The sequence below is a fragment of the Ranitomeya imitator genome, chromosome 7 (assembly GCF_032444005.1).
Source record: "Ranitomeya imitator isolate aRanImi1 chromosome 7, aRanImi1.pri, whole genome shotgun sequence".
NCBI lineage: Eukaryota > Metazoa > Chordata > Amphibia > Anura > Dendrobatidae > Ranitomeya > Ranitomeya imitator.
This window is the reverse complement of record NC_091288.1, coordinates 58370874-58398049: the sequence shown is the minus strand read 5'-3', so window position 1 is coordinate 58398049 and position 27176 is coordinate 58370874. Positions and strand designations below refer to the sequence as shown.

The 27176-nt window shown below is 40.9% G+C and overlaps 2 protein-coding genes across 5 annotated transcripts in view; both read left to right on the top strand.

The window, feature by feature from the left end:
* The window catches only part of ASB1 (ankyrin repeat and SOCS box containing 1), a 31359-nt gene extending 19797 nt beyond the window's left edge, over window positions 1-11562 (top strand). For 2 of the 4 annotated variants that reach the window (XM_069733296.1, XM_069733295.1), the window contains 2 exons: window positions 3860-4236; window positions 10439-11562. In XM_069733296.1, the coding sequence (XP_069589397.1) occupies window positions 3860-4236; window positions 10439-10569 (508 nt within the window). In that variant the 3' untranslated portion in view covers window positions 10570-11562. Of the gene's footprint in view, window positions 1-664; window positions 812-980; window positions 2939-3859; window positions 4237-10438 lie in introns of those variants that run through there. The other 2 variants (XM_069733294.1, XM_069733297.1) reach the window with 2 other exon arrangements.
* Window positions 11563-22391: 10829 nt separating this feature from the next.
* On the top strand, window positions 22392-27176 carry LOC138644674 (helix-loop-helix protein 13-like). The gene is made up of 2 exons (XM_069733298.1): window positions 22392-23406; window positions 24617-27176. Exons 1-2 carry the CDS (start codon window positions 22905-22907, stop codon window positions 24652-24654), a joined length of 540 nt encoding a protein of 179 aa, XP_069589399.1. The 5' UTR covers window positions 22392-22904; the 3' UTR covers window positions 24655-27176.

Below are 27176 nucleotides of genomic sequence, written 5' to 3'. Positions count from 1 at the left end.
GAAAACACCAAACAAAAGTTCAAAATTGGTGTGAAAATGTTACTGAACCACTTCACAACTAAATATATATAGTTTTGGTAAATGGTATCATTTTTTTGACGAAATTCGGCAGGAGCTTGAAGAGCAACGTCACTGGGCCCGCCTCCACGCAGTAGAAACTTGCTGTGAGGTAAAAATTCAAAAATCACACCAAAATGGCGGGCGGAGTGTGTCACAGTACGGCACGTTTCTGATTGGTCGCTCGCAGCAGGCGGCAACCAATCAGACACTGGACACTGTTGACGTCACTTATCTCCGGACATTAGCTCCGGACATTAGCTCCGGACATTAGCTCCGGACAAAGCCACGGAAGTTGGCACAAATTGCAGGAAGTAGTATTCTAGGCAATTATATATTAGATTGTCTGAGTCGGTTCATTTTAAACCAACTTCACCAAAATGGACTCAGACTCCAAGTCCACAGCCTTGATGGTAGCGGCATAACCCATCTGCGTGGGCTTCCTGCTTAGGTAACCATGACTACCACTACAGAATTGCTCCCTAATCATAGTGGGTAAAAGAGGATCTCAGCAGAGGACCGTGCGGATACTGACTTTAACCCTCCGTCACATACAACTGATCTGACAGGCGCTTCTCTTTTACTTTCATTTCTCCTTCCTCACCAGATTGTGAGGAAACCCCCTCCCTCCAGGTAGTCTCCTGTCTCTTGAAGGTCTGTGAAACCTGATATCACAGTTGGATTTCAGAGCTTCAGGGGAGAGGATATAGCTGCACAGATCTCTCAGGCTCATGAATACGTCACATTCAGTAAGGTTGGTATTTTATGTTTTTATTCATCACAATAGTTTATTTAGCTTGTTTTATGAATGTATAGCACAAAATGTGAGGATATTTCATAGAAATAAGGGAGATTTTATAAAAGAAAGTGTGCTGCTCAGGCATATACAGTAGTTCCCTAACATATTCCTTCTCTTGCTTCAGATTATCTGCTGAAATGGAGAGGAAAATGTACAATTTATCCAAACAACTTGATGTTGAGGAAGTAACAAACATGCTGTTAGATGATAGAGACCTCACACTGAATGAGGATTTAGGAGAGGAAAGTGAGATTGATTCTCATGATGAGGTGGAAGAATGTGTCCTGGATTCTGAAACAGAGCAAGATGGTGACAGTGGTGAGGATGAAGAAGTTGGATCATATTATATTGGGAAATATAAAAATACTAAATGGAACAAGAAGCCATTCCAGAAAAAACGTAGGGAACCTTTAAACATTATTACTCACCTTCCTGCAGTAATAGGAACTGCACGTAATGCAAAAACTGCAGTTGAATGCTGGAACAGTATATTTACAGATGACATTCTGGACTCTATTGTCACATATACCAACCAATATATAGACATTATAAAGGACAAGTACATCTGCAACAGAACCATCAAGCCCACAGATGAAATAGAACTGCGTGCTTTTTTTGGATTACTGTACCTTGCAGGAGCTTATAGGGCAAATAGACAAAGTTTGGAGGAACTTTGGGGTAAAGATGGGGATGGAGTTGAAAAATTTAGCCTTGTTATGTCCATAAACAGATTCAAGATTCTAATTCGTTGCCTTCGGTTTGACGACAGAACTACCCGAACCGAACGCAAAACACATGACCGACTTGCTCCAATTCGTGATATATTTCAAAGATTTGTTGTAAACTGTAAACAAAGTTATTACCCTGGAGAGAATCTCACTATTGACGAAATGCTCCCTGGTTTTCGTGGTAGATGTGCCTTTCGTCAATATATTCCATCAAAGCCAAACAAATATGGAATAAAAATTTATGCCCTTGTTGATGCCAGTAAGACCTACACTTACAACCTGGAAGTTTATGCAGGAAAACAACCAGAAGGTCCTTACTGTGTGAGCAACAAACCCATTGATGTTGTAAAAAGACTGGCTGAACCCTTATTTGGATCGGGTCGCAATATTACAGCTGACAATTGGTTTACAAGTTGTGATCTGATTGATTATCTGAAAATTCAGAAGCTGTCATATGTGGGAACTGTAAGAAAAAACAAAAGGGAATTGCCGCCACAGTTTGTAAGTGTGAAAGAGAGACAACAGTACAGCAGTATGTTTGCATTCCATAATGGAAAGGCTTTAGTTTCCTATGTACCACATGCCAAAAAAATCGTACTTCTTCTATCAACACTTCATGATGATGCTGCCATCGATCCTGGGACTGGGGCAGAAAAAAAAACGGAAATAATTACATTTTACAATGCCACCAAATGGGGTGTGGATACAGCAGATCAGATGTGCTCCACTTTCAACGTCAGCAGAAACATCAAACGCTGGCCAATGGTCATATTTTTTGCTATGTTGAATTTGGGTGGTATAAATTCACAAGTAATTTATCTTGAAAACAAGCTTGAACCACTCCGTAGACGATTGTATCTGAAAAAAATTGGCCCATGAACTAGTACTTGGAGAGCTACGCAGGAGAAGCGTGAAAACAATCGGTATCCCCTCTCGCCTTCAAGTTCAGCTCAAAAGGTTCCGCCCAGAAGATGATGGTGAAAAGTCACCATCTGCACCACCTCACAAAAGAAGGAGATGCACCACCTGCCAAACGGAAAGCGGAACCAGAAGGCTTTCAAATTATGAATGTCTCAAATGTCATAAAGCAATTTGCCTGACACATGCAAAAATGGTGTGTAATTCTTGCTATTTGCTCTGCAAGTGTGGCTTTTCTGGGGAAACCTCAGCATCTACTTCTGAATATGTTTTTAATAGTAGTTAAGGTACCTTAAAATTAAGTTTGTGTTCAAAAATTTTCTTTGTACATTTTTTTGAGAGAGTCGAACTGGGGACTATTTGGCGGGAGTTTTGAAAAGTTTGTATTTCATAGTTATTAGTTTTATGTTAAGTAAATGTTTTTTTTTGCAACTGATTATGTGTAGTCTCTTTTATTACATCCCTATGAAGGTCACTGATCACTTTTAGAGCACTGAAATTGCAAACATTAGATATTATAGGTATTTTTCCAGCAGGCGCCTGACAGGCACATTGTATGTGAACTCGTTAGTCCGAATATTGTATGTGACGGAGGGTTAAATTACTCTACAGTAATATATACTTAGTAGTGATGAGCGAATATACTCGTTACTCGAGATTTCCCAAGCATGCTCAGGTGTCCTCCGAGTATTTTTTAGTGCTCGGAGATTTAGTTTTTCTTGCCGCAGCTGAATGATTTACATCTGTTAGCCAGCATAAGTACATGTGGGTGTTGCCTGGTTGCTAGGGTATCCCCACATGTACTTATGCTGGCTAACAGATGTAAATCATTCAGCTGCGGTGAGGAAAACTAAATCTCCGAGCACTAAAAAACACTCGGAGGACACCCGAGCGTGCTCAAGAAATCTCGAGTAACGACTATATTCGCTCATCACTAATACTTAGTTCTCCACAGAATAATAATGTCCATTACTGTGCCCTTCACATATTAAAATTGCACCTCAAAAAAATATTAATCCCTTCTGGGAGTGCTCAAGAAAGTAATAGTGTTCACATCCCCTCCTCCCCCTTAGAAAGAAATAATGACTCCTGCATGCCCCTTTGACAGTTGCAATCCTAAGTTCGTCTACATATACTAATGTTGCCCCATGAGTTCCTCCTATTGCCTCCCACAAAACAGATGGAAAAAAAACAACCCTACACATTATGATGCTCCCACGGCCCACTCCCACACAGTATGATGCTCCCACGGCCCACCTCCACACCATATAATGTCCCCTACAAGTTTTTACTCATAAATTAATACGTACTTGTTGTCACTGAGGGTTATAGGCTTACCCTTTTTTCTTTTTTACAGATATGGAGCAGATGTGGATGTTGACCATCAACTGTTATGTGGGTCTGGTTCTACAAGAACTCTAACATCATTAACCTGCACCCCACTGTACATAAGTGCAGCCTATGACAACCTCCGCTGCTTCCGCCTCTTGCTACAGGCTGGTGCCAATCCTGATTACAACAGTTGGAGCCCAGTGTGTGAAGCAAACCTGGCGCGGTCATCTCCATGTTGCCTTCTTGAAGCAGTTCTTCGTCATGGTTGTGACAAGCAGTTTGTTCAGCTGCTCATTGACTTTGGAGCAAATTTGAATGTTTTGCGCAGGGAACCAACTTGTGAAGAGCACGCCAGAAAGAAAGTGAACCCAGAGGCCTTACAAGTCTTCAGGGAGGCAAAATGTGCGTCCAGCATTAAAACATTGATCTTATTTTACAATGAATAGTTGTAAATAAGAAATAATAGAAAACACAAGGTAGACATATACACCTAGCGGCATACTGAAATAATTCCAACATGATCAATTGTGAAATATTTCACCCTACACCCTTGTTCCCTTTTCATCACCAATTAACGTACATCCGTTTTGTAATAAGACATAACGTTATTAGCAAGGCCCCAATTCAGCGGGATTCTAGGGCAAACTGGATGAAATGTCATCAAATTTTTGCTGCACAATTCAAAGTTGCACTGAAAATTTTCCAACTTTTCATACCAGTCCCAACCAGGTCTGACCACTTTTTCTTCTTTCTTTAAAGTAGGCAGAGATCAACAGCGCATCGCCAAGCGGAGCCAGTAACTTATGACAGAGTTGTTAGCCAGTCACTGCCTGGAGTAACATTTCTCCTGCATGCCCCTTTGACAGTTGCAATCCTAAGTTCCTCTACATATACTAATATTACCCCATGAGTTCCTCCTATTGCCTCCCACAAAACAGATGGAAAAAAAAACAACCCTACACAGTATGATGCTCCCACGGCCCATCGCTCATCACTATTTATTCAGCATGTATGCACATGGTTGAAAGAATGCGCCTGACAGTGGGATTCTGAGTTATCCGTCCACCATTTTGCACCTAATGACCTAATGTAACAATTGTTATTGTTAGAGATATATATATATATATATATATATAGCTGAATGTGTGTGTGTATGTATGTATGTATGTATGTGTGTATGTATGTCCAGGATTGGCATCTGTACCGTCGCAGCTACAGCAACAAAATTTTGCACAGTCACACGTCTGGATCGAGAGCGTCATAGGCTATGTTGTGATGTGAAATTTTAACCCCGTGCTTTCCAATTCACCAAACAATTTTGCCCCTATCTACATAATGGGGAAAAAGTGAGAGGAAAACTGTTGGAGGCAAATTGACAGCTGCCAGATGTGAACAAGGGGGACTTAAAGAGTGAGAGCGATGGCGCCAAAGAGTATATACCGTACAGTTGCTAAGGTGAGGCCCCGACATGGGATACTCACCACACACGGGGATATGAACACACACACAAAATGCACTACACACTACCACGTGCTTGAACACATATACCACCCTCAGCACACATTTCACCACACATACACCAACCTCGCCACATAAAAGTCGAAACACAAAAGTTGCCGCTCAAAACTCGCCACGCGCAAAACTAGGCTCACGCAAAACTCGCCTCATGGACAACTCGCCACACGCAAAACTTGCACACGCGGAAAAATTGCCACATGCACAAAAGTTGCAACACATGCAAAAGTTGCCTCACACAAAACTTGCACATACTCAAAACGCACCACACATAGAACTCGCCATGCGCAAAACTTGCTGCACACAACTTGCTACACTAACCTGTCACATGCAACTCGACACACAAACAGTTGCTACACGCATGTCGCCACACAAAACTCATCTCACAAAAGTCGCTACATGCATGTCGCCACATGCAACTCTACACACACAACTTGACACATGAAACTCGTCCTAAAACACACACAAGTCTGGTATTATCCTTCAAAAATAAAAATCTGATTAATTAGCAGATAAACTACAAGAGCAACAAATGTACCATATAGGAAATACGGCAGCTGTCAGTCACATGACCTGTCTATTATGTGTATGTGTGAGCTAATATATACTGCCAGGGGGGAGGGCTTCCTGTTGGCTGGGGATTTATCAGGCTGCCAATTTAGCTGACAAATACTGAGGTAAAAATACTGACCAAATAATGTGTGAATGAGGTCTAATACAGGAGGAGATGACACACAGATATATACTATATACAGGAGCAGATGACACACAGGTATATACTATATACAGGAGGACATGACACACAGGTATATACTATATACAGGAGGACATGACACACAGGTATATACTATATACAGGAGGAGATGACAACCTGGTATATACTATATACAGGGGAGATGACATACAGGTACATACTATATACAGGGGCGATGACACAGGTATATACTATATACAGTGGAGATAACACAGGTATATACTATATACAGGAGGAGATGACATACAGGTATATACTGGAGGAGATGACACACGTATATACTATATACAGGAGCAGAGGATACACAGGTATATACTATATACAGGAGGAGATGACATACAGGTATATACTATATAAAAGAGGAGATGACATAGGTATATAGAGATGACCTACAGCAGGTATATACTATTTACAGGGGAGATGACATACAGGTATATACTATATACAAGAGAAGACATACAGGTGTATACTATATATAAGGGAGATGACAAACATGTATATACTGAGGTGAAAATGAGGGTTGTGAGGTAAAAATGAAAAGGTGTGAGTGCAAAATGAGAGGAGTGAGGGAAAATAGTGGAGTGATCGGAAAAGGACAGATGTGAGGTCGAAATGACAAGTGTTAGGGGGGAATGAGAGGAGTGAGGGGGAAAATAAGAGGAGTGAGGGGGAAATGAGAGGTGTACGGGAGAAAATGAGAGGCATGATGGGAAAATAAGAGACGTGAGGTGCTATAACTAACCACAGATATTTACTATGCCCAGTCAACGCCGGGCTCTTCAGCTAATTATATATATATATATATATATATATATATATATATACACACACACACGTACGTACGTACATACATACACACACACACATTTATTCATATCTCATGGTATAATTTATTTTTCTCAATGGCCTATTGTATAGAAAAGCTGTCAATACAGTAAAACCAAGGGTATGCAGATTCACACCTGCCAGATGCAGGCGTTAAAGAACACACATTTGGCCTCCATTTGGTGAATGGGGGCCTATGGAAATGTGTCAGGAAAAGCTCCCGATGTACACAGTAGGCTAAATGTACAGACCTAGTAGTGTGCACACCGCCCAATACTTTTCTGTAGCAGTCAGCTGGGCATTGAATGCAGCATTGACCTGTAATAAAGGCTGCAGCTCAGAATCGGCACAAATATCGCATCGTAATACAGTTTCTTATCGTCTTGTAGATAATGTCTGTATGTAAAGTAGCAAGTAACAGCAGTGAAGATGACTATGCTGACCACATCGTGGAATAAAACAAACTTTACTATTTCATCGCTAGCAATAAATACTCCAGTGGGAGAGTACAGGTGAACAAGAGCAGGCCGAAAACTTGTGGTTTTTTTAAATTTAATGTGAAATAAAGAAATTGATCCACTATGTGGCGTTATCTTCACTTCTGCTACTAGGGATATTTAGTGACTTTTTTTGATATGACAGAGCACTGCTGATTTCTATGGTAGCTAGCTACGTGGATGGACTACACCTTGTGCTTTAACGGGAACCTGTCGCCATGAAAATTCAGCTTATTCTTTAGGCCCCATGTAATAGAGCAGGGGGAGGTAAGCAGATTGATATATAGTTTTGTTAGAAACAATTCAGTATAACCTTTATTTTAACCCCTTAGTGACCGAGCCAAATTTTTGAAATCTGACCAGTGTCACTTTATGTGGTAATAACTTTGCAACGCTTCAACAAATCCCAGTGATTTTGAGATTGTTTTTTCGTGACACATTATACTTTATGATAATAGTAAATTTTGTTCAACATTTTTTGTGTTTATTTATAAAAAATATCAAAAATTTGAGAAAAATGTTAAAAAATTAGCAATTTTCTAAATTTGAATGATTATCCCTTTAATCCAGATAGTCATACCACAGCAAACCATTAATAAATAACATTTCCCACATGTCTGCTTTACATCAGCACCATTTGTAAAATGTTATTTTATTTTGTTAGCATTTTAGGAGGTTTAAAAATGTAGCAGCAATTTTTCATTTTTTCAAAGAAATTTACAAAATGTATTTTTTTAGGGACTTATGCATGTTTGAAGTGACTTTAGGGGTCCCATATATTGGGAAACCCACAAACGTGATACCATTTTAAAAACAGCACCCCTAAACATATTGAAAACTGCTGTCAGGTAGTTTATTAACCCTTCAGGTGCTTTACAGGAATTAATGCAAAGTGGTATGACAGAAATGAAAATGTGTATTTTTACCACCTAAATGTTGCTAACTTCTAAACAGATTACTACAGCCGTCAGACTCTAAGGCCGCTATTTGGCCATGAATTGCCATGGCAAACATCAGGACAACAAAATCATGATCTGAGGACACCAATTGTGACAAAGAAGAAGCCCCCACACTCTGTTAACCATTTATAATGATGTAGTCACTATTGACAGCAGCATCTAAGGAATTAAACAGATTTAGATGGTGCAAATACTGATCGTGGCTGATACAGCAAGTTGTCAGCTATAGTGTACAACCGACAGATGCTGGATTGTCATCTGTATGGGGAGGCTATTCTCTTATATCTCAGGTCAGTTAAAAGACGTATTGGCGGTCATTAAGGGGTTAAACATTTAATTCTCTGCTTTTTCTGGGAGTTTGGGCCCAGTGAGTGGTCCTATCAGTGATTGACAGCTTTGTATAAGTGCATCTGGATAAAGGTGTCAGTCACTGATGGATTTTAGGTCCAGTGGGCGGGCCCATCAGTCATTGACAGCTTTGTATAAGTGCATCTGGATAAAGCTATCAGTCACTAATGGATTTTGGGTCCAGTGGGCGTCGTATCAGTGACTGACAGCTTTGTATAAGTGCATCTGGATAAAGCTATCTGTCACAAGACCGGTTCTCTTCAACATATTCATTAATGATCTGGTAGAAGGTTTACACAGTAAAATATCGATATTTGCAGATGATACAAAACTATGTAAAGCAGTTAATACAAGAGAAGATAGTATTCTGCTACAGATGGATCTGGATAAGTTGGAAACTTGGGCTGAAAGGTGGCAGATGAGGTTTAACAATGATAAATGTAAGGTTATACACATGGGAAGAAGGAATCAATATCACCATTACACACTGAACGGGAAACCACTGGGTAAATCTGACAGGGAGAAGGACTTGGGGATTCTAGTTAATGATAAACTTACCTGGAGCAGCCAGTGCCAGGCAGCAGCTGCCAAGGCAAACAGGATCATGGGGTGCATTAAAAGAGGTCTGGATACACATGATGAGAGCATTATACTGCCTCTGTACAAATCCCTAGTTAGACCGCACATGGAGTACTGTGTCCAGTTTTGGGCACCGGTGCTCAGGAAGGATATAATGGAACTAGAGAGAGTACAAAGGAGGGCAACAAAATTAATAAAGGGGATGGGAGAACTACAATACCCAGATAGATTAGCGAAATTAGGATTATTTAGTCTAGAAAAAAGATGACTGAGGGGCGATCTAATCACCATGTATAAGTATATAAGGGGACAATACAAATATCTCGCTGAGGATCTGTTTATACCAAGGAAGGTGACGGGCACAAGAGGGCATTCTTTGCGTCTGGAGGAGAGAAGGTTTTTCCACCAACATAGAAGAGGATTCTTTACTGTTAGGGCGGTGAGAATCTGGAATTGCTTGCCTGAGGAGGTGGTGATGGCGAACTCAGTCGAGGGGTTCAAGAGAGGCCTGGATGTCTTCCTGGAGCAGAACAATATTGTATCATACAATTATTAGGTTCTGTAGAAGGACGTAGATCTGGGGATTTATTATGATGGAATATAGGCTGAACTGGATGGACAAATGTCTTTTTTCGGCCTTACTATGTTACTATGTATGTTACTGATGGATTTTGGGTCCAGTGGGCGGGCCCACCAGTGACTGACAGCTCTGTATAAGTGCATCTGGATAAAGCCATCAGTCACTGATGGATTTTGGGTCCAGTGGGCGGGCCCACCAGTGACTGACAGCTTTGTATAAGTGCATCCGGATAAAGCAGTCAGTCACTGATTGAACCGCCCACTGTACCTAAAATCCCAGAAAGAGCAGAAGTTTAAATGGTGAAAACACAGGTCATACTGAATCTTTTGCCACAAAACTATAAATCAACTCCGCTCCCTCTGCTCTATGACATGGTGCCTGCAGATAAAGCTGCTTTTTCATGGTGACAGGTTCCCTTTAAACTGTAAAGTAGTCTTCAGAGATGTACCTGTTTGTACAGCCAATTTATTGTTATTCATTTGACGGAAAAATAATAAACGGCAAATTTTTGAAATTGTTAAATCTAGATTTGTGCTCTCTATTGCAGGTCTTCCCCGCACCTTGTCCAGTCTTTGTCGTATTGCAGTGAGGAGAACGATGGGAAAACAAAGACTCTACTCTATTAGGAGCCTTCCTGTTGCGCCTCGTGTTATACAATTCCTTCTCTATGAGCAGTAACACAACGTCTATTTCCCATCTGAAGCTGCAGTCACACGTCTTCCTGACAAGCTGAAGGAAATGCATGGGTCTGTTCTCTGCAGGAAGGCGTCTCATGCATGGTGTGAGTGTTTTAAGGTACCGTCACATTAAGCGACGCTACAGCGATATAGACAACGATGCCGATCGCTGCAGCGTCGCTGTTTAGTCGTTGTGTTGTCGCTGGAGAGCTGTCACACAGACAGCTCTCCAGCGACCAACGATGCCGAAGTCCCCGGGTAACCAGGGTAAACATCGGGTTACTAAGCGCAGGACCGCGCTTAGTAACCCGATGTTTACCCTGGTTACAAGTGAAGACATTGCTGGATCGGCGTCACACACTCCGATTCAGCGATGTCAGCGGGTGATCCAGCGACGAAATAAAGTTCTGGCCTTCTAGCTCCGACCAGCGATCTCACAGCAGGATACTGATCACTGCTGCCTGTCAAACACAACGATATCGCTATCCAGGACGCTGCAACGTCACAGATCGCTATCGTTATCATTCTAAAGTTGCTCAGTGTGAAGGTACCTTTACTCCCAACACCTTGATCCTATCCTGCTGTTTACTTTCTTCAGGTTGCCATTCTGCATTAGGACACAGTCATGATCAATAACTGCAGATTAGCTGCATTGTCTATTGGAAGCCAGGACTCCATACACTATATCTTCATAGATAAAAAGGAGTTTTCTGCTATCCCTATTTGTTAATGGCGGGAGGGATTAGCTAACCACAATAGATCTAGCTGCTAGCACCCCTATACATAGGTTGTATTCTAAAGGTCAATTTGGCATTTCAGCCCCTAATTCATTGAGACTGGCGTATTGCATAGCAGTATTGATGCACTGCAGTAAAATAGGGTGGATTGCCAAAGTATTCACCCCCTTTTGTCTTTTTACTAGTGATGAGCGAATATACTCGTTACTCGAGATTTCCCGAGCACGCTCGTGTGTCCTCAGAGTATTTTTTAGTGCTCGGAGATTTAGTTTTTCTTGCAGCAGCTGCATGATTAAAATCTGTTAGCCAGCATAAGTACATGTGGGGGTTGCCTGGTTGCTAGGGAATCCCCACATGTACTTATGCTTTCTAACAGATGTAAATCATTCAGCTGCGGCAAGAAAAACAATCTCCGAGCACTAAAAAATACTCAGAGGACCCCCGAGCATGCTCGAGAAATCTCGAGTAACGAGTATATTTGCTCATCACTACTTTTTACCTATATTGCTACATTGCAACCTGTTTTTAAATATTTTTTTAATGCGAATTGTGTGTGATGCATCAGCAATAGTGATGAGCGAATATACTCGTTGCTCGGGTGGTCTCTGAGTATTTGTTAGTGTTCAGAGATTAAGTTTTCATCGCGGAAGCTGAATGATTTACAGCTATTAGCCAGCTTGATTACTTGTGGAGATTCCCTAGCAACCAGGCAACCCCCACATGTTCTCAGCCTGGCTAGTAGCTGGAAATCATTCAGCTGAGGCGATGAAAACTTAATCTCCGACCACTAACAAATACTCGGAGACCACCCGAGCATGCTCGGGAAAACCCAACGAGTATACTCGCTCATCATTAATCAGCACTAAATAGTCTAAGTTGGTGAAATGAGAAAATTATAGGCATAAATTAAATTTATGGGATCAAATAACTAAAAATTGGCATGAAGAGTGGCATGTGCATATGTATTCACCCCTTTTGCAATGAAGCCCCTAAAAATTTATAGGACAAGAAATTCTCTTCATAAGTACATGCATAGTGAGAGGAAATCCACTTGTGTGCAATCTAAGTGTCACATGGGCTGTCAGTATACAGTTAGGTCCATATATATTTGGACAGAGACAACATTTTTCTAATTTTGGTTATAGACATTACCACAATGAATTTTAAAGAAAACAATTCAGATGCAGTTGAAGTTCAGACTTTCAGCTTTCATTTGAGGGTATCCACATTTAAATTGGATGAAGGGTTTAGGAGTTTCAGCTCCTTACCATGAGCAACCCTGTTTTTAAAGGGACCAAAAGTAATTGGACAGATTTGAATAATTTTAAATAAAATGTTTATTTTTAGTACTTGTTTGAAAACCCTTTGTTGGCAATGACTGCCTGAAGTCTTGAGCTCATGGACATCACCAGACGCTGTGTTTCCTCCTTTTTGATGCTCTGCCAGGCCTTCACTGCGGTGGTTTTCAGTTGCTGTTTGTTTGTGGGCCTTTCTGTCTGAAGTTTAGTCTTTAACAAGTGAAATGCTGCTCAAATGGGTTGAGATCAGATGACTGACTTGGCCATTCAAGAATATTCCACTTCTTTGCTTTAATAAACTCCTGGGTTGCTTTGGCTTTATGTTTTGGGTCATTGTCCATCTGTAGTATGAAACGACGACCAATCAGTTTGGCTGCATTTGGCTGGATCTGAGCACACAGTATGTCTCTGAATACCTCAGAATTCACTCAGCTGCTTCTGTCCTGTGTCACATCATCAATAAACACTAGTGACCCAGTGCCACCGGCAGCCATGCATGCCCAAGCCATCACACTGCCTCCGCCGTATTTTACAGATGATGTGGTATGCTTTGGATCATGAGCTGTACCACGCCTTCGCCATACTTTTTCCTTTCCATCATTCTGGTACAGGTTGATCTTGGTTTCACCTGTCCAAAAAATGTTATTCCAGAACTGTGCTGGCTTTTTTAGATTTTTTTTAGCAAAGTCCAGTCTAGCCTTTTTATTCTTGATGCTTATGAGTGGCTTGCACTGTGCAGTGAACCCTCTGTATTTACTTTCATGCAGTCTTCTCTTTATGGTAGATTTGGGTATTGATACGCCTACCTCCTGGAGAGTGTTGGTCACTTGGTTGGCTGTTGTGAAAGGGTTTCTCTTCACCATGGAGATTATTCTGCGATCATCCACCACTGTTGCCTTCCGTGGGCGCCCAGGTCTTTTTGCATTGATGAGTTCACCAGTGCTTTCTTTCTTTCTCAGGATGTACCAAACTGTAGATTTTGCCACTCCTAATATTGCAGCAATTTCTCGGATGGGTTTTTTCTGTTTTCGCAGCTTAAGGATGGCTTGTTTCACCTGCACGGAGAGCTCCTTTAACCGCATGTTTACTTCACAGCAAAACCTTCCAAATGCAAGCACCACACCTCAAATCAACTCCAGGCCTTTTATCTGCTTAATTGAGAATGACATAACGAAGGGATTGCCCACACCTGCCCATGAAATAGCCTTGGAGTCAATTGTCCAATTACTTTTGGTCCCTTTAAAAACAGGGTGACATGTTAAGGAGCTGAAACTCCTAAACCCTTCATCCAATTTAAATGTGGATACCCTCAAATGGAAGCTGAAAGTCTGAACTTCAACTGCATCTGAATAGTTTTGTTTAAAATTCATTGTGGTAATGTCTATAGCCAAAATTAGAAAAATTTTGTCTCTGTCCAAATATATATGGACCTAACTGTATATGCTTTACCTTTTTTGAAAGGCCACAGAGGCGGCAACACCATTAAGCAAGAGGCACCACTAACCAAACACCACCATGAAGACCGAGGAGATCTCCAAACAAGTCAGGGACAAAGTTCTTGAGAAGTAGAAGTCAGGGTTGGATTATAAAACAAAAATATCCAAATCTCTGATGATCCCCTGGAGCACCATCAAATCCATTATCATCAAATACAAAGAACATGGTACCACAACAAACCTGCTAAGAGAGGGCCGCCCATCAAAACTTTCAGCCCAGGCAAGGAGGGCATTAATCAAAGAGGCAGTGTAAAGGTAACCCTGAAGGAGCTGCAGAGTTCCCAAGCAGAGACTGAAGTATCTGTCCATAAGACCACAATAAGCCGTTCACTCAATAGAGGTGGCATTTGTGGAAGAGTGGGGAGATAAGTGAAGCCTTTACTTACACACAATAGTTGGAAGGCTCATTTTGAGTTTGCCAAAAGACATCTGGGAGACTCCAAATGTATGAAGGAAGGTGCTGTAGTCAGGTAAGACTGAAACTGAACTTTTTGGCCAACAAAAGGTAGATGCTATGTCTGGTGCCAAACCAACACAGATCATCCCCCCAAGAACAGCATCCCCACAGTGAAATATGTTGGTCGCAGCATCACACTGTATGGATGTTTTTTAGCAGCAGTGACAGGGAAAACGGTTCGAATCGATGTGAAGATGGATGTTGCGATACACAGGGATATTCTTGAGCAAACCTGCTTCAGTCTGTTAGTTGACACTGGGACGGAGGTTCACCTTCCAACAAGACAATGACCCAAAGCATACTGCTAAAGCAACACTCGTGGTTTCAGGGAAACGTGTAAATGTTTTGGAGTGGCCTAGTCAAAGTCCAGACCGTCATCCAACTGAGAATCTGTGGTCAGACTTTAAGTTAGATTGTTTCCTCTGGCGAACAGCAATCTTCAAGGAGCTGGAGCAGTTTTGCTTTGAGGAATGGGCAAAAATGCCAGTGGTAAGATGCGGAAAGCTCAGACACTAATCCAAAGGAACTTGCTGCTGTAATTGCCACAAAAGGAGGCTCTACAAAGTACTGACTTTAGGGGAGAGACTAGTTATGCCCACTGAAGTTTACTTAATTACTTTGTCTTATTCGTGGTTTTCTTCACAATAAAAAGAAAACCAAATGCTCACAGTTGAAGGCATGTTTTTACATGAACTGATACAAACGCTCAAAAAAAAAAAAATCAGTGAAATTCCAGATTGTGAGGTAAGAAAACACGAAAAATGACAAGGGGGTGAATACTCTTGCAACGATTCTGTACGATAAATTGATAAATATTTTTAATCTGCTGTGCACCACTACGAGAAAGGTACTAGTACATTCCTCGTATAATTTATTTCACTTTTGTGAACAATGAATTTGCTGGCCCTCTTCTTGAGAAGTGTCTCTCAATTACCCCTCCAAAAAAGTGGGTTGATCTGGGCGAGACTGGCATATATGAGGCAAATATCACAATTTTTTGCACAACTAGAATTGACACAAAAATTTAGCAACATTTCAAAAAGTTTTACGCCAGAATTCTATATATAACTGACGAATAAGGGTCTTAAAGTATGTGCACACTGAGCTTTTTGACAAATTTTTGGGAATCTGTTTGCTCCAAAAAACACCTGAAAAATAAAAGATCACTGAAAAAATTCTTAAAAGACTTATCCAATTAATTTATTTTTTAAAACCACTTTGCTTTTCATATGTTCAGGATTTTAAGTGTTTTTTTCCCCTTCTGGAATTAAAAAACACTTGTCGGAAAAAAAGAAAGTGCAGGTCACTCCTCTGAAGCGGATCCTCGTGGAATCCGCTCCAAAATAGGCTTTGTCCAATCAAAAGGCTGCAAACAATCTTCAGAGGAAAATCTCTTTGTAAACTGTTCAAAACCTACTTCAGGACAAAAAACTTCACCTAAGTAGGAGCATTTCCTGAAGCGACTTCCACTAGAAAACGCAAGAGGTTTAGTCTAATGCCGATATATCGCTCCAGTTGGGAAAGGGAAATCACAAAAGGGTCATGAATAGTGATGAGCGAATATACTCGTTGCTCGGGTTTTCCCGAGCACGCTCGGGTGGTCTCCGAGTATTTGTTAGTGCTCGGAGATTTAGTTTTCATCACCTCAGCTGAATGGTTTACGGCTACTAGCCTGCTTGATTACATGTGGGGATTCCCTAGCAACCAGGCAACCCCCACATGTACTCAGCCTGGCTAATAGCTGTAAATCATTCAGCTGAGGTGATGAAAGCTAAATCTCCGAGCACTAACAAATACTCGGAGACCACCCGAGCGTGCTCGGGAAAACCTGAGCAACGAGTAAACTCGCTCATTACTAGTCATGAACTATTTATTTATTTTGCTTTTATAGCGCTATCATATTCCACAGCGCTTTATAGACATTATCATCACTGTCCCCAGTGGGGCTCACAATCTATATTCCCTATCAGTATTTCTTTGAGAACCCGGGGGAAACCCACGCAAATACGGGGAAAACATACAAACTCCCTGCAGATGTTGTCTTTGGTGGGATTTGAACCCAGGACCCCATTGAATCGTAAATTCTTTGTCCAATAAAGAATTCCTGTACATATGGATGACAGGACAACTTTAGACCCCCATACAAGTTAGACTAAAGTTGACTGAACCCACCTACAGTTTGGTAATTTGCACTGGGGCCTCCAGACTGTGCTCCGACAGATGATGTCAGGCTATAGAAGGATCTGACACGTCAGATTTCCAACAACTGATTTTTTTGTTCTCTGGGATATAAAACTGCACCAGAGGAGCCTGTTTTCAATGTGTGAAGGCACTATTGGTGAGAGGTCTCCCTGAAATATAAGGAATACAAGTATACCCTGCTGATTGATGCTACTGACAAATGACCACAACATACGTGTTCGGCCGTTGGATTAATCTTTCCCGACACATCACTAAAAAGATGCATCACTGAATGAGTGTTTGGTACAGTTTTTCCCATGGGGTTAATACAAAGATTAATGTTTTATTAAGTTGTCTTAATTAAAAGAAACACTTTTTTATTATTATTAAATACTAGCTGAAGAGCCTGGCATTGCCCGGGTATAGAAGCTAACTGTGGTTAGTTATAACAAATAATAATTATATTGCACATAAAAACATTTCACATCATATATTCTACACTACAGATCTGCAACACAAATTAAAGTATTACCCAAGTATTGATAGTATTTTATTTTCAACTCATTCAAGAGCCTTTTGATTAACACAATTTTTCTTTTTTCCTTTCTGTGCAAAGATGAATTTTTGTCAGTTCCAACTCTTGAACAGGCCACGTAAAGTTCACCATGAGAAAAGCATGGAGATTGCAACTCGATCCCTACTACTTTCAAGGACTGTCCCTGAGCCTTTTCTCCTTTAGACCTCGTTCACACGTTATTTTGTCAGTATTTTTACCTCAGTATTAGTAAGCTAAAACTTGGAGTAAAACAATCAGAGGAAAAGTATAATAGAAACACGTCACCACTTCTGTATTTTTCCCAAACTTGTGGTTTTGGCTTATAAATACTGAGGTAAAATACTGAATGTGTGAATGTGGCCTTACAGTTAGGTCCATATATATTTGGACAGAGACAACATTTTTCGAATTTTTGTTATAGACATTACCACAATGAATTAAAAAAAAAACACTTCAGATGCAGTTGAAGTTCAGACTTTCAGCTTTCATTTGAGGGCATCCACATTAAAATTGGATGAAGGGTTTAGGAGCATCAGCTTCTTAACATGTGCCACCCTGTTTTTAAAGGGCTCAAAAGTAATTGGACAATTGACTCCAAGGCTGTTTCATGGACAGGTGTGGGCAATCCCTTCGTTATGTCATTCTTAATTAAGCAGATAAAAGGCCTAGAGTTGATTTGAGGTGTGGTGCTTGCATTTGGAAGGTTTTGCTGTGAAGTTAACATGCGGTCAAAGGAGCTCTCCATGCAGGTGAAACAAGCAATCCTTAAGCTGTGAAAACAGAAAAAAACCCATCCGAGAAATTCCTACAATATTAGGAGTGGCAAAATCTACAGTTTGGTACATCCTGAGAAAGAAAGAAAGCACTGGTGAACTCATCAATGCAAAAAGACCTGGGCGCCCACGGAAGACAACAGTGGTGGATGATTGCAGAATAATCTCCATGGTGAAGAGAAACCCCTTCACAACAGCCGACCAAGTGACTAACACTCTCCAGGAGGTCGGCGTATCAATATCCAAATCTACCATAAAGAGAAGACTGCATGAAAGTAAATACAGAGGGTTCACTGCACGGTGCAAGCCACTCATAAGCATCAAGAATAAAAAGGCTAGACTGGACTTTGCTAAAAAACATCTAAAAAACCCAGCACAGTTCTGGAAGAACATTCTTTGGACAGATGAAACCAAGATCAACCTCTACCAGAATGATGGAAAGAGGAAAGTATGGTGAAGGCGTGGTACAGCTCATGATCCAAAGCATACCACATCATCTGTAAAACAATGTGGAGGCAGTGTGATGGCTTGGGCATGCATGGCTGCCGGTGGCACTGGGTCACTAGTGTTTATTGATGATGTGACACAGGACAGAAGCAGCCGAGTGAATTCTGAGTTATTCAGAGCCATACTGTGTGCTCAGATCCAGCCAAATGCAGCCAAACTGATTGGTCGTCGTTTCATACTACAGATGGACAATGACCCAAAACATAAAGCCAAAGCAACCCAGGAGATTATTAAAGCAAAGAAGTGGAATATTCTTGAATGGCCAAGTCAGTCACCTGATGTCAACCCAATTGAGCATGCATTTCACTTGTTAAAGACTAAACTTCAGACAGAAAGGCCCACAAACAAACAGAAACTGAAAACCACCGTAGTGAAGGCCTGGCAGAGCATCAAAAAGGAGGAAACACAGCGTCTGGTGATGTCCATGAGTTCAAGACTTCAGGCAGTCGTTGCCAACAAAGGGTTTTCAACCAAGTACTAGAAATGAACATTTTATTTAAAATGATTGAATCTGTCCAATTACTTTTGGTCCCTTTAAAAACAGGGTGGCACATGTTTAGGAGCTGAAATTCCTAAACCCTTCATCCAATTTTAATGTGGATACCTTCAAATGAAAGCTGAAAGTCTGAACTTCAACTGCATCTGAATTGTTTTGTTTAAAATTCATTGTGGTAATGTCTATAACCAAAATTAGAAAAATGTTGTCTCTGTCCAAATATATATGGACCTAACTGTATACACAACCTCCACCTGCAGCGCCTCACTTCTCTCATTTTCCACCTCACAACGTGCACATCAACTACCTGTTATGAGCACAGCGGTGTAATCCATGAGGCTCCTTCCTTTCCCTTGAAGTCATGGCTCACAGGAGCAACTCCATTCTAGACATGACGGAGCTAGATGTGGCCTGTGCCTGCAGCGCACTGATACTCTGAAGGCGACGGCCCTTATTATAGCTTGCAGCGGCTGGGATGTCGCAGCAGGTGAGTTTTGCAGGGTGGTTTTCGAGGTGAATGTGTCTCTGCCCGTGTGCGCTAATGTGGGCCGTGTGGACCATGAGTGTGGCTATGCGGAGTGGGTGGGGCTATGTGGAGTGGGCGTGGCTTGATACATACACACATACACTCAGCTTTATATATATAGATTCCAAGGAAGAAAGAAAAACCCCTTTTAACAAATTATTGTAACAAATGGATGTACATTTATATTTGAGGGCATTTAGTGCAATCGGATGTACAGTTACGTCCTGTGGATGGATCATGTGTATCCACAGCAGGTGTCACGCCCTGGAGAAGAGATTCCAGGGATTTCATCCCATTTAACTAGTGGTACGGTACACAATTCATATCGCCACTTCCGTTAGAACCCAGACTATAATCTGATCACAATATGTAACCCTCTAAAAATGAATACATAAATATAAACTCCAATATTGCTACATTTTCTTCATGCCACTTTGAAGCAAAAAAAAAATGAAAAGGGAAAAAATAAGGGAAAAAAAAATAAAAAAAATTGTATCAACGAAAATGTCAACACATAAAACGAGCCCTTACCTGGCAACACAAGAAGAGATTCTTTTTTTTATACCGCAAACTTTATAAATTTGGTACAGCCACAATTATACTGACTTCAGAATAGAGCGATCATCATTTATACCGGCCAGTGAATGGCACAAAAGCAAAAAATAAATGTGCATTAAATATTACAACTTGTCCTGCAAATAACAAGACAACAAATACCTCATCCCAAAAACGTTATTTAAAGTTATGGGTCTGTAAAGGCAGACGAGTGAAAAACAAAAAAATAAATGCTATCATAAAAGGCAAAACAATGGCGGGTAAAGCCGTTCATTATGGTTATTTCTATACGATCACAGTATCTGGGAACACGTTGAGGGTTTTACATTCATATTGGCACAATGCCCTCGAGATGGATGAGTGAGATCAGTGACAGAGCTGTAGGTGACAGCTGCCCCCACTGCCGCTGGCATCTCGTCATCTGCTCCTGACATCGGGCCGCTCATGCTGGTAAGTAGAATGGGATTATTTAATGTGGATATTAGTCATACGTATATCGCGTCATGCGGTAATTTAATAGTTTTAAGGGAAATCTCATCAATCTATGATTTGTAGCTTGCCAGATTTATATTTATTTTAAGGTTCTATAAGCGGCCATGCTACATCTGGAATAGAATATTCTGATAAAGCTTTGCTAGTCTTAAAGCAGAAATTAATTTTCTACAATTTCATCCCAAGTTCCCTTCATCCTGGGCATTCTCCTTGCTTTCAAGTCAACCTTATTTAATTAAACCCCCAGTTCATGGAGAGATGCAATCCATGAAGGGGCAGATTTACTATTCTGGTGGCAGTTTCTACTTTGGCAGAAAATACTCTACATTTGGATCAGGTTGTTACATCTAGTTTAATACCAGTGATGAGCGAGTATACTCGTTGCTCGGGTGGTCTCCGAGTATTTGTAACTGCTCAGAGATTTAGTTTTTGTTGACTCGGCTGCATGATTTACAGCTGCTAGCCAGCCTGAGTACATGTGGGGGTTGACCGGTTGCTAGGGAATCCCCACATATAATCAAACTGTCTAACAGTCGCAAATAATTCAGCTACTGCGAGGAAAACAATCTCCGAGCAGTCACAAATACTCGGAGACCACCCGAGCGTGCTCAGGAAAACCCGAGCAACGAGTATACTCGCTCATCACTAATACCTGTTATGCATCTTACATGAAAAGGTGGCAAAGCTGGAAAGCGGGTATGGGGTAGGATGCACCAAAATCCTGCCACCAAAATATTGGTCTAGCAAGGGGTGGTGCAAAGGTAGACAGAAATCTAGCAACTTGAAAATACTTTGTCACGTTTTCAGTCTGTCTAGTCCAAGTTTACACTACATTAGTAATTCTGTCCCCCCCCCCCCAATTACCATACATGCTACTTTTATAGGAATGGGTAACAACTAGTGATGAGCGACCGAGTTGGGATATGGTGTTATCAGAGAATGCTAATGTGCTAACCAAGGGTCTTCTTCATGCTCGAAAAATGTTTGAAATGTTTGATCAGCTGCTCGACTGACGCAACACATGCAGGAATAGCCTGTTAGGTAATCAGACATGCAGCCGCGGGGACTCGAACATATTCGAGTATGCCGAAGTCACTCGGTTACCACCCGAGCATGCTCAGATAATGCCGTATCCCAGCACGTTTGCTCATCACTATTAACCCATATAGCAATAAGACAGACCTGGCAGAAAAATTGTAAGGAAGTTTTGTAAAACTAGACTCTGTTCACACTAATTGCATATATCTGACAGAAGGCTGGGATACGTATACAATGAATGGCAAAAGGTCGTCCTTAAGCATCTAAGTGTAGCAATAGCATAGTGTGAACAATGCCTTATGGCTCATTTATTCAGACTGATAGGATCTGTTAAACAGTTGCCTGTTGGTGGTCGTTTACTGTCCTGTTTATACAGGCCGATGAGCGAGTGCTGCAGACAGAACGATGGACAATATGAATGTTCTATCCAAAGATGTGTTATCCAGCAGCATATCACTGGATTACATGGGGCTATGCATTACTGATAATTTTCATGCATGAATAAGTATCATCGCACCTGATGATCAAGCATTCTGCTTGTTTGGCAGGTGATCGCTTCCCTGATCAGATGGGCCAAATTGGTAACAAATGTTACTATAAATGGGCCATTATTGCCATTCAGCGTTACATGTTACTTACTTTTCTAAGTGCAGATAATTGCATTAAATATAAAATCAGTTCTCATGCCAGTCTAATCTTTTTATCTTTGCCGGATGACACCTTCTCTGTAGCAGGAGACACTGTGAAGAGACACTTCATGCTAATGCTACTTTTTAAATACTAACATTCTCCATGTGGTTTTTACTTAAACATCATTGAAGTTAATTCAAGTGAAGATGTTTGCAGAACTCAGACCAATTCCCATGTGTAGAGGTTGCGATCCCAATTACTGAGAAACACAAGAGGCTCATATGTTCCTGACAAGCTTCTGTAAAAATCCAATCACCTCTGCTCTACAGAGCACTTCAAGTTATCCTTTACACCCCCTTCCCATATCCTGAACACCCCAAATCAAAGAGAAAGGCTATAGAAAAGCAATAAGATTCATTGACAGCCCCTGAAAAGAAGTTTCATCTTCTAATTAGCTTAGGAAGATCAACAATAACATTAAGAGTTGTCGAGTGGCTGAGGAGTCTTTAAAAGGCAACTGCTAAGAAATTCTCCCAGACTGGTCTTCCCCATTTAATATTGCATCCTGCTTGTGAACACATCACCCCCAATACAATGGAGGATTTTGGGTGGTACCAAGAATCGTCAAGTGAAGAACAGTTGTGGAGTCAGTTAGACAGTAATTACCTCTCCGAAATAGACAACTGCAACCTGGACTTTGAGGTCTCCACGGCACATTTATCTCCAAGGCTTTCCATCCCTCAGTTCACACCTGACTTGCAGATCCCCATGTCCGATCTTGATGTTGAAAGGACAGGTTCCTGTGAAGAACAAAGCTACCTGGGTCCATCAGTAAAGGTGCACAGGCACACTGCAAACATTAGAGAAAGGAGGCGAATGCTGAGTATTAATTCTGCCTTTGAAGAGTTGCGCGGTAAGGTGCCAACGTTCCCTTATGAGAAGCGCCTATCAAAAATCGACACCTTACGGCTCGCTATTGCCTACATTGCTTTATTGAGCGACATACTGGCCTCGGGGATTGACCCTAAATCCTACGTTGATGAATTTGTAAGAAACGGTATTCAAGGTTCCAATTCCATGATCTGGAACACAAGTGGTAAGTTATTTAAAAGTATAAATTAATAGTAATATTAATATCATAATTAATATCTTTCATTCATCAGGATTATGTTTGCAGTGAAATAATTTCTGAAATGCTTATGACAAATATCGTTTTCTATCAGTATTAGTAAGCCAAAAACAAGGGTAGAACTTACGCAGAGAGAGAATACTAAGAATTCATAGAAGTAATTAAGAAACTTTCCAAATCCTGTTCAAAAACTACTAAAAAAAAAAAAAGTTTCTGCTCAGTTTTTGATCCAAAAACTCTAATGGAACCATCATTCAGACAGCACATTATACCTATGGGTATTCAAGATATAACACCCCAAATCACTGAACCATGGCTTCAACTTATCTCCAGGTTGTCAAGAATAGTTTAGATTTACTTTACAACATTGTACCACTTACAAGTAGAGCAAATGCTGTGAGAGCACCATTTCTCTTACTCTCTTCCTGTCCCTCTTCCATCCACCCTTCACTTCCTATTTTCTATGCATCCAGACATTTGTGGACATTTATCAAACCAGGAGAGAATGAAAAAAATGTTTTATGTTATTGTCACACTATTTCCGGTCAAAAGAAAAAAACTAATGTATTTTTACTAACTTTTTTGTTACCTTTTTGTGTTTTCTTTTCAAATGACTGTCTTAGTACGTGCATTTATTGCCTCATTCACAAGTCCCGTGATTCACAAATCGCAGCTGTAATGTGAAAACGGAACAAATAAAATTCGATTCACAATAACCAATCCTTTTTTGTCACACTTGGAATTCCCCATTTTTCCAGTACATTATAACGATGGCATCATGCAAAATGTCAATACGTCCCACGAGAAAAAACAAGGTCTCGAATGTCTGTGGGGACAGAAAATAAATATTTATGGCTCTTGGAAGAAGGAGAGGAAGAAAAACCAGCACAAAAATTAAAATTTGCCAGGTTGGGAATGGGTTGGAGTACATCGCCCCTGCAGATTTGCTAATGTTCAGTTTGCTTGTTGAAGTGTAGCAATATGGGACTTTACACTGTAGATTTGCGCTATTGTTTGCCCTAATTTACATTGAAATGCGCTAATGTTCACAAGTAGCAATGAACATAAGGGCTTCTCAGGACCTTCTTCGCTATGGTGCCTGTTTATAGATGAAGGGCTGAATGTTTTCCAGCACCTGATGTAGAACCACTGACTCACGCCATGTATTCCTTTTCAGATCTCACTGCTCGGCTGTCTTGGATTAAATGGGACTGAAGCTTCAGTATTTACCAGGTGCAGAGTTCTCACCATCGAAAGGCCTGGGATTTATAGCACTTGTCATTCCCAGGGACTATGAGAATGAAGCACTTCACCATCACATAGCACATCATGGGAATGCTTCATAGCAACAAGTAGTCATTTATTCAGTGTACAGATTGTTAGGAGACACCTGACATCAACATTACAGGTGCTGTGTGCTTGCATGCTGCGTTACTGAGATAGAATCTTATCAAGGCCATCTCCTATATCAGTAAAGGTACCTTCACACTGAGCAACTTTCCAACGAGAACGGCAACGATCCGTGACGTTGCAGCGTCCTGGATAGCGATCTCGTTCTGTTTGACACGCAGCAGCGATCTGGATCCCGCTGTGACATCGCTGGTCGTAGCTAGAAGTCGGGAACTTTATTTGGCCGTCAGGTCGGCGTGATTCGTCATGTTTGACATCAAAAGCAACGATGCCAGCAATGTTTTTTCATGGAGCTAACAACCAGCGAGAACGATAAGTGAGTCGCCGTTACGTCACTGGATCGCTCCTGCATCGTTCTGCTGTTGCCGTGTTTGACGTCTCTACAGCGACCTAAACAGCGACGCTGCAGCGATCGGCTCGTTGTCTATATCGCTGCAGCATCGCTAAATGTGACGGTACCTTAACGCAACATTCTGTCTTCACTGAATACAGGTTTTACCTGTGAATTCAGAATTAAAGATCGGTCCTGGAGGCGAAAGAAGCAGATTTCTGATAAGATACACAGTGAAGAGCAGACAATGTCTTGAACTTTTGACTTTCAGGCTCCATATTTCTCCATTCACTTCTGTTTTCAATGTGAGACTACCATCATTTTATAGACAATCATCTGGGATATCTCATACATAAATTTGACTTGCAACTATTTAGCATATGATTAGTTATGCAGATTCTTGTCATCTCACTTCATTGTTACTATTTTGCTCCTAAAGATCTAAATTTAATTTTTTGTTATTTTGTTAGTATTTTGTAAATCCACCTTTGGCTTTCAGCACTGCCTGAATCCTTCTGGGCATGCTTTAGATCAGATTCAAACATATGTCAACCGAAATTTAATCTCAGATCTCTTCTACATGTTCCCTAAGTTGGGGCATACTACTTGATTCACTTGGGTATGTATTCAGATTTTTCTTCAATCCTACCCACAAGTGTTTGATTGGGTTGAGATCTGGGGACCAATCCAGCAATTCTACTTAATTGTCATTGAACCATTTCTTTGTCAGTCTCTATGTAAGCTTTGTGTTGTTGTCCTGTTGGAACACGGTTGTCCTTTTCCTACCCATAGTACTCGGGAGTGTACGAAGTAACTCATCTTGTAGGATACTCGCATATAGCTCAGCACGGAGACCACCATTGATCCTAGTCAAGCATCTAACGCCCTTGGCTGTGAAACGACGCCATATAATAAGGCTTCCTCCACCAAACGTGACAGTTCCTTCAATTTCTCAAACCATTGGCTTATTTTTCCCGTTTCTTTCAAACTCATTTGCACCCATTGGAGCCTAGTCTATTGGCGTTCGTGTCATTGCTCCAAATCACCAGTTTCATATCCTTACATGGTCTCTTTTCATACTTGTTTGCAAACTCAAACCGACGCTTCTTATGATGATATTAAAGTTGAGGCGCAATCACCTTTTTTTCAGGCCACCATTCCAGATTTGTGCAATCTGCGGTGCTTGAATTGGCATCTGTGATCTCACTATTATGGGGCATATGAGCCACCTCCACTGCTGTGTTTGTCGCGCCAGAACTGATAGACCTTGCGATGAGCAGACTTGTTTACTCCAATATTTTGCCGGGACATCCACCTGTTGGCTTCTGAATGGATGGACGGACTTCATCTCGTTTTCTTCTTACTGTCATGGCTCCACATGATGCAGTTTGGCAATTTTCTTGGCCAAGAGACCATTATCGATGAGCTGGATGATGCGGTTTCTCTTTTCTTGGGAAATCTTCATGGCTGCTCCTTGATTTGAACCAGTGACCTTTTGTTTTGGAATCAACCTAGTAATACACTGAGCTATTAAGGAATGTGAGAACAGATTGTATTTTGTAGTATACAGGAAGAAAAAGATTTTTCTACCACCAACAACAAAACAATATCAATGCAGTGGCATGACAAGAATCTGCATAACTAATCATATGCTAAACAGTTGCAAGTCAAATTTATGTAGGAGATAGCCAAGACGATTGTTTATAAAATGATGGTAGTCTCACATCCAAAGAAGAAGCGGATGGAGAGATACGGAGCCTGAAAGTCAAAAAGTACAAAACATCTTTACCATTTTGCTCTTCACTGTTTTACAAAGTTTCTTATTTTCATGTGTACTATTGATTTTTTAAATAAAATGATAGTTACTCTTTAAAAACCACAGCAACCAATCATGTAAGACCATTATGGGTAACAGGTGGTACATAAAACTATAATATGCAAATATTATTTCAAGTTATTGTCCCATACATAATAAAATATTATTGATAGCTGACAA

Excerpts from the sequence above, each read along its gene's own strand:
- LOC138644674 (XM_069733298.1), top strand. The coding sequence starts at position 22,905 with ATGGAGGATTTTGGGTGGTACCAAGAATCGTCAAGTGAAGAACAGTTG. Across the intron at positions 23,407-24,616 it reads CATGATCTGGAACACAAGTG|ATCTCACTGCTCGGCTGTCT; the intron begins GTAAGTTATTTA and ends ATTCCTTTTCAG.